Raw genomic sequence first — 8698 nt, forward strand, 5'->3', positions numbered from 1 at the left:
TGTAATGTCTTTTAAATGAACACGGAATAAAACATTGGAATCAGTAAGAATACTGAGTATGAATACTCATTGGGCAGTCATTTTAGCTCTGCCCATTAAGCCTTTCTTATGTTTATCGTCTTCTTCCGATAACCAAATTATACAGATAAAAGACGGATCGTTTGCAGCATCTGTTAGCAGAACCGAAAAGCTGGAAGAGGAGAAGAAGCTTCTACGAACAGAACTGAATCGCTGTGTGGAGAAGGTACACGCGTTTTTGATGTTGCACAATTGGGTGCTGATGCTCATTTCATTTCTCTAAGCAAATCTCCAATTTGTGTACGTGTGCAGATGGCTCAGCTTCGTTCAGCAGAAACTCAGCTGGCTCAGCTCTTGCAAGAGAGACAGCAGGCAGACAAACATAACAAAGCGTTACGTACACAAATGATCAAGGCACAGGAGAATGTACGAACACCAGTATGCACCGTTCAGCATTTTATGCAGAGAATTGAAATCTGTGCTGAAAATGTACTGTATTCGGTTTTTCTTTTAGATCCAAGCACTGGATTTTACACTGCAAGGGCTGACTCAGCAGAACGCTCGTCTGAAATCGGACCTGCGCGTGACACAACAAGAGCGAGACACTCTCAAACAGGAAGTGATCTCACTGCATAAACAGCTGCAGGATACCAGTGAAAAGGTAGGGAATGAGTGCGTGTCATCTGCTTTGTCCTCATTAAGGGTCAGAACTTTGTAGGTCTTCCAGTGAACTTCCAGTGACCAGTATGAGGGAGTGTGAGAGCAATGACACCAAATTCAACACACTGCTCCCCATTCACACCTGAGACCTTGTAACACTAACAAGTCACATGACACTGGGGAGGGAAAATGGCTAATTGGGCCAAATTTGGACATTTTCCCTTAGGGGTGTACTCCCCTTTGTTGCCAGCGGTTTAGACATTAATGGCTGTGTGTTGAGTTATTTTGAGGGGACAGCAAATTTACACTGTTACACAAACTGTACACTCACTACTTTACATTGTAGCAAAGTGCCATTTCTTCAATGTTGTCAAATGAAAAGATATAATCAAATATTTACAAAAATGTGAGGGGTGTACTCACTTTTGTGAGATTATGTATGTATGTATGTATGCTTTTTCTCCTCAGTGTCGTTTGGTGGAGATGTCTGTATCAGGCAGCTCGCACCAGGGAAAGCATGTGTGGGCGGAGATGTCTGGGCTGAAGGAGGCAGAGCTGAATTTGTTGCGTGAAGAAAATCAGAGACTGCTTCGAGAGATCAATGATGCACGGCTGGAGCTCAGCTCTGCACGAGAGAAGGTCTGAGATCCTACATGCATTTAGGTCACTCTGATGCAATAACCTAACTTGTTAATCTAAACATTGTTGTTCATGTTCCTCAGGCTCGACAGCTGGAGGCACTGGTGTTGAGTGTGAAACTGCAGAAGCAGCAGAATCAAGCAAGCCTGGCCAAGACGGCAGAGCAGGAGAGATTAGCTCTCAAACGAGAGATGGAGGCTCTGCAAACGCAATTAAACAATACGGTAATGTTCTGTACAAGCCATTACAGTATACACACATTGTATATCCTAATATGTACAGTTGAGCAGGAACAACTGACTTAAATAAATTATTCATACAATTTGACATGTAAAATAGACACTGCATACAATTATATACATGATGTCTATGCAATGTATATTACAAACAGGCTGTATATGTGTGGCAGCCTGAGAAAATCCTCCGCATGGTGAAAGAACATTTTCTACTGTATATCTTTTTGCATATCTTTAAACATGTTAAATTGCAATTAAAAATTCCATTCCACCTGTGGAACAGGAGCATCATGGGAATGTTTCAACTGTATTGATTAAGCACCATAATCTGTTTTACTGTGATGCGTAACTATCCAAAAGCTTCATAAAAGTCTGACATTCCCTTTTGTGAGGAAATGTGGCTAGCAAGCTTTTAGACTTCTTTAGGCACCACCATGTTTTTTTAATGAACGTTTAGACAAGAGTATCCAGTAAATAAAAGATTGTCATGTAATTTTGGTGAAATTTAGCTGTTTTCTTAAAGCTGACGTGTCTGTGTATCTTCCAGACACTTTTGGCCACAAAGATTTCCGATAGATTTTCTCAGACCACCACAGATATGTAATGGTTGTGTGTGATGATATCTTTGCCGCTTACATTAACCGTTTCTGCTCCCTGTTTGTGGTTTAGCTGTGTGACGGTAGTGAAGAGCAGAGAGAAATTGAGAATCTTCATGCGGAGAATGAGAGACTGAGGAACAGACAGACAATACTAGAGTCCCAACTGATGGAGGTCTTTAAACAGACACCAGCATTCATGTATATGCATAGCCCAGCGTTATACCAGACTGCTCCCAAACTCACAAACGTCTGCTCTCCGTCTCTACAGGCTCAGATTATAGCCATGTTACCGCCATCGCCACGGCGACTGTCAGCGGAGCGAAGAGGACAGCGCCATGTAGATGAGATGAACCCGGACATGAATGTAAGAGAGCGTGTGTATGTGTACTCTAAACATGCACACATACACACCCACATACACATTTCTACACTGGGCTACTGTGGTGTGAGCTGCTGTCCTGATTCTCATGATGTGAATCACTCCTGCACTCTGATAGTTGCGTGTTCACATCAGAGTGCATGCATTTTTCTGTTTGGCACTAGTGAGGTTCTGGTCAGAGGACTTTGTGGTGATGGTTCTTGGTGATGGGTTTGCTTGGTTCTTATTGCAAGTCTATGTACTCCAATTAAATTCTGTATGAATACGTATACAGAATAAGGGTTTGTGTTCAACACTTTGGGGAATGATAAACAAATCTCTGATAAACACCTTGTTTTCAAGGGGGTCAAAGAACCTTCAGCTCAACATTATTTACATTTTTGGAGTGGTATGAAGAGGTCTTTTCTTCTGTTTTAAATCACATTTCCTAACGATGCATTTACACTTGCAAGTGACAAAGCAGCCATAAATGTAGGCAAAGCTATTACTTGACACTCGGATTGTGAGGACATGCCCAAACCAAGTATAGACTGTTTAAATCTCTTGGCTATATAATAGCGCACTGGAGATTTGATATTGATTCGTAGGTAATAATATGTCTCCTTGATCATAAAACTCTTGCATCCAAGGTGGCTGTAAATGATCACAGGAGAGTGTATATCCTTTTTTTTTTTTTTTTTTTTTTTTTTTTCTTTCCTGTGAACAATTTATTTATATAATGTAGGAAAAACTAATCATGACATTGTGGCATATGCGAATATACAGTAAGGCTTTATTCCAGCTGTAGCAGTCACTCTATTGGCCAGGTTAATCCACCTGCAGGATCACACCCTTCGTGTTTTTTTTTTGTTTGTTTGTTTGTTTGTTTGTTTGTTTGTTTTTTTACAGAAGCCCTAAGAGGCCATGAATTATTTATTTTTTCCTTTCTTGTTATCTTGACTTAACAAAAAGCTGTTTTCTCACGACGTAATTTTATCAAGAGAAAATCTCGCGCCTCGTGAGTGGGACTCGTGTTCCATGCACATTGGTGTCTTCGCCATCGCCGTCATAAATGTTCATGGTCACTATACTGTCTTCGACGATAAAGTAGTAGACTTGACAGCCTCCTTCTCAAGTGTCCGACACTAATGTGGAAGTTGTCAATCACTGACAGACATGGAGCTATTTCATCTTGACAGAGTCCCTGCTCAAAGTAAAAACGAATTTGTTCATCCATTTATGCTGTGGGATTGAACAAATTTTTTTCTGCTGCTTCCAGAACAATAAAAACATATAATGTCGATGTCATGAGAAAATAACTATTTTGTTATGTCCAGATCACAAGAAAATTAAGTCATGATCACAAGAAAACAAGAAAGAAACAAATAATAGTGCATGGCCTCTTAGGGCTTCCAAAGTTTCAAAATTGGTATGTACATCATATAAGCCATATTGGATGCATTTTTCATTTAAATTAAATGTATGTATTTATTTACAAAAATAATTGACCTTTTGATTATTACAAAGCACTGATACTGGAGATTCCTTCCAAAATTGCTATTTTTTAAAAAAAAAAAGTTCTCCTCCCAGAAAACCTCATCATATCAACAACTGCACAGCTTTAAAAATAAATAAATAAATCTCTTCATGTAGAGTGTCTGCCTTCCTATGTATACATTCCTGTGTAAGTTACCATGGAAACAATAATGTATTAGAACCAGCGTATTGATATAAACCTCGTGGCCAGAACTACTGTCAACATCTTCAAAATTGAATATGTATTTTTCATCTAGACTGCGCACATTTATTAGTACAAGCTGTAATAGTAGCTGTTGTTACACTCGCACAAGAGAGAAAGTGGAATGAGCATCACTGGCTTGTCGCTTGCTGTTGTGAATGCAGAGAGATTCATTTGGGATGAGGCATCTCAGGACGTGATGGCTGTTGTGTGCGAGTGTGTGTGAATATAGCGCTGTGTGTTTTTTCAGCAGGTGATCCCAGAGCAGCAGCCTCATCACTTTGACATCTACCGGAGGAGTGGTGGCTTATGAATCACCTCTAACCTTCATACCGTGTTATCCAATCGCCGAACACTTCCTGTCCTCTCTTACACTCAGACACTCATTTTATTTACTCTGTAGATACTGTATGTCAGTGTTTTTGTTTGTTTTTTTTGTTGTTGTTTTTTGTCCTTCAGGTGGGGCTGTACTTTATGTCTCTGAGGTCTTAGCAGGAATGGTGTAATGACCTAAATCCGCCACTGAGTGGCAGTCATGTGTGACACTGTAATGGATGACTCTAGAAGGTTGGCTAAAAAAGCCGGTGCTGTATTTTAAAGCAAAAGCAGATTGTTTCATTGCTCTTTGAATGTAGAAATGTGTCCGATGTCTATAATGTCACCCAGTTGTGTGTAACATACACCGTTTACACTCACACTAATGTGAAGTTTTGGTTTTTTATTTCTCTGAGGGTGTTTGCTTGTTGAATGATTTTACACTTATGTTTTCTTACTACAAAATTGAAGACTTGTGTACAGTCTTTGTTCTTTGATGATCTTTTTTATTTTTTTGTAGAGCTGGGGTTTTTTTATGTTGTGGGCTCAGTTTGTTGCACTACTGTTGTGTATGTCCGTGTAAGAGCTGAATAGAGAATGCTTGCAGCCTGTCCGAATGAAGTGTCTAATCAGTGGTTGTTTTAGTATCTCACCTGCTGTAATGTGTAGAAGTTTTCTGTCTGTGTGTTTTTTAATTTTAATGTCATTCAGAAGAATGGATTTCATGGGTAGATCCTATTAAGTTAATTATTTGTTATTTGTTTATTTAAGGTTATTTAGATATTTTATTTTTATATTGATTTATTTGTTGGAGTTTTATTATTTATGTTTTATTATTTATTTTTTCATGTGCGTGTTGTGTTTTTTTGTTTTTTTTTTCCACCTGAAAGTATTAATTTTTGTGAAGCTGAGACCAAATAAAGAACCATGGTACATTTGTAATCATGTTTATTTGGATTTTTTTTTTCTCTTCATGCTTACAACATAATTTATATAATGGCTAATATGCCATACTATTTATATAATATAATATTGTATTCCTCAGAGATTTCTGCCAACTGTTTTCCTAATTAGACTACTCATTCTTAAAGCAGCCCTCTGAAAATCTATTCTTTATGTTGTTTGCCTATAGAAAGAGCAGGAAGTGGCACTGTTAAAGATGGAGGAAAAGATGAAGGATGTGGAGCTCACACTCCGAAATGTCAAACTGTTGCTGAAAGAGAAGGTTTCCCAGCTGAAGGAGCAGGTACATAGCAGTTTTCAAACAAACTCCCACATACTGGTCAGATTTGATTGATTGATTGATTGATTGATTGATTGATTGATTGATTAACATGCGTGGTTTGTTTTTCCTTTTTTTCTGCAGCTGAATAAGAACAGTAAAGCAGATGTGTTGATCAAGGGTCTTTATGTGGAGAATGCTCAGCTATTGAAGGCTCTGGAAGTGAGTGAGCAGAGGCAAAAGGTGGCAGAAAAGAAGAATTACCTCCTGGAGGAGAAAATCTCCAGTCTCAATAAGATCGTTCGTGAACTAAGTCCCTCGCCACTAATGCCCGTGCCATACCACATGACCCGCTCCTGATAACCCACTTCACACTGTTTAATCTACGTTTCTGCGTTATTTATTTATTTTTATTTTTATTAAGGGGACCGGTAAGAGGTCATGTTTTTCAAATGAAACCACAATTTTTGCACAACATAAATACTACTCTGCTGGGAAAAACAAAACAAAACAATAGAAACCTTCATAGAACTTGTAACAGTGGTAATGTTTATAATGAGAATTGTATTGGTTTTAATGGAAACTGATTTCAGACGAGCACAGGGACTGTATGGTCCCTGTGGGTCGCTACAGGTAATTTGCTGCCTTCCATTGATGGCATGTTATGTCTAGTGGATACCATTAAAGATCTACTGTGTAATGGAAACCATTTGGTAATGGTTTTAATGGTTAACAACTGATGGTTTGTAATGGTATTTTTATTGGAAACCATTAGAACTTCTGTGATGGTTTCTATGATTGTTTTTTCAGCAGGGTAATGAAAAGCACACCGATGAAGGAAACTGTCAGTGTTTTCAGATTGTCTGGTTGGACCTAGAAGTATTGGTGCATATTATTTATATGCTTGCTAGGGGGAAAAACTCTGCTCTTTCTAAGAGTATAAACATTTGTGCTTCCTTAAAGATGCAGTTTGTGCTCCAGAGCAGTTGCCATGGAAACCCTGACCCCACCCTTTCTGCTGAAACCGCCTCTCTTGTGAGTTGGCTTTGAGAAAAACATGCACAGCTGAGCAACTCAATTCTGGTTGGGGATGGAGCATATTTTTGAGCCAGAAAACAGCTTAAAACACAGAATCTAGACCATGATATTGTGAATCAGGTTTTTTAAGGTATTTTTGAAACTGTAGGATTCATACAGGTCTACAAACCTTACAGCATTAAAACAAACTCATGTAAAATCAGACTCCACATACTCCATCACTCAGGCATAAATATAAATCGACTTGATTTCAGCTTTATAGAGTAAAATTACATTGTTTGTACAAAAGAATTTCTATAATAGAAATAATTTCTATTATGTTAGATCGGTCAAGCATCATTCCATTTACCTATTTGCACTGAATTAGTCTAATAATTATATTCTTACAAACTGAAAATGTTTTTGTATGAAATTGTAACCATGTTACTATGTTAATAATAATTCTCTGACTATTGAATTTCCTTATAGAGATGTGGGATGGACCCATAGTAGTCTTACTCCCCTTAAACTAAAATATCCTGATGTCAAAGTGCACTTTCTCTAGGAGCAATATGGAAATATTGTGAATCAAAGTGTTTGTTTGTTTTTCTCTTCATGAGCAGTATTTGTTTCATTTTTCTATCATGGAAAAGTGTTTAGTACCTGTTATATATCTCTTATATATAATTATCTATATATAAATATCTGTTTTAAATAATTATTTTTCTGTATATGCTGTGCTGGTGTTCATTAAAGTATTACAATTTCTATTTTAGTTAATTGTATAAATACAGTCCCCTCAGAAACTATTGAAACGGCAAGGCCAATTCATTTGTTTGTGCTGTACACCAGAGACATTGGATTTTGAGATGAAAAGATGGATATAAGACGAGAGTTTAGGGTTTCAGCTTTTATTTCCTGGTATTTACAGCTAGATGTGAAAACAACATAAAACATAGAACCTTTTACCACAGCTTCTTTCAGTTGTTGTTTGTTTCGGGGGGGGAGTTCTCCCTTCTGTCTCCTTTTCAAGAGGTGAAATGCATTCTCAATTGGGTTAAGGTCTGGTGATTGATTGATTTGGCCAATCTAAAACCTTCCACTTTTCCCCCTTGATAAAGTCCTTTGTTGAGTTCTATGTCGTTTAACACCTCTACATATAAATAGCAGGAAATAAAAGCTGAAATTCTCTTCTCGTATTCATCTTTTGATCGCAAACCCAAATGAATTGGCCTTGCCGTTCCAATAGTTTCTCCGGAAACTGCAGAGAACAAACACTTTAAAAGTCTTTACTAGCATTTTTGTAAACCTAAATGAAGGCAGTGAGTTTGGCTGCCCAAATAAAGATGAGAAACTATCTGGCAATGAATGTAAGCCTGCAATAAAACAACATGGTACTGAGACAGGAAGTATTTGTATTACAGTGTCTGAGCTGTTGCTGTTCAGCAGAACCATAGAGATTTTCCCACTGTCACTGGCCCAGTTAACACTGTCCAGACTCTACCTGTCAAGCACTGCTGTTACCCAGCCAAGTGACTGACAATGTGCTGGGTTATTGTGAATTACTCTGTATGAAGCAGTAAAATAGTGTTGGAGAATGTAAGTTGTTTGGGGGATCATTTTCTCTTTGTTAGTATGAAGGTTTTCCTGTTGCAGCATACTCTATGCCTGCTCTTAGGGCACCAATGCCACAGCGTTGTATGTTGTTCTTAATGAGGAAGGGGGGCATTGGGTTTCTCTTATAGAACAGTCACATACATTACATATCATAGGTGATCTTTTTTTTTTTTTGCCAAATGTGATTGTGTGAATATGTAACCATTTATATATCAAAAACTGTCGGACACAATGTCTGGCCTAATTGCACTCACATGCTTCTCCTGTAACGTGTCATTC

The 8698-nt window shown here is 38.1% G+C and overlaps 1 protein-coding gene across 4 annotated transcripts in view; it reads left to right on the forward strand.

Moving 5' to 3' along the window:
- Positions 1 to 8405, forward strand: part of nin (ninein (GSK3B interacting protein)) — a 39157-nt gene extending 30752 nt beyond the window's left edge. For 2 of the 4 annotated variants that reach the window (XM_017464396.3, XM_017464391.3), the window contains 9 exons: positions 146 to 244; positions 331 to 444; positions 533 to 679; positions 1147 to 1317; positions 1401 to 1541; positions 2223 to 2324; positions 2421 to 2516; positions 5696 to 5809; positions 5930 to 8405. In XM_017464396.3, coding sequence (XP_017319885.1) covers positions 146 to 244; positions 331 to 444; positions 533 to 679; positions 1147 to 1317; positions 1401 to 1541; positions 2223 to 2324; positions 2421 to 2516; positions 5696 to 5809; positions 5930 to 6145 — 1200 coding nt within the window. In that variant the 3' untranslated portion in view covers positions 6146 to 8405. Of the gene's footprint in view, positions 1 to 145; positions 245 to 330; positions 445 to 532; positions 680 to 1146; positions 1318 to 1400; positions 1542 to 2222; positions 2325 to 2420; positions 2517 to 4498; positions 5506 to 5695; positions 5810 to 5929 lie in introns of those variants that run through there. The other 2 variants (XM_017464394.3, XM_017464395.3) reach the window with 2 other exon arrangements.
- Positions 8406 to 8698: the final 293 nt, after the last annotated feature.

Source organism: Ictalurus punctatus, chromosome 3, assembly GCF_001660625.3.
Source record: "Ictalurus punctatus breed USDA103 chromosome 3, Coco_2.0, whole genome shotgun sequence".
In the NCBI taxonomy this organism is placed as follows: Eukaryota; Metazoa; Chordata; class Actinopteri; order Siluriformes; family Ictaluridae; genus Ictalurus; species Ictalurus punctatus.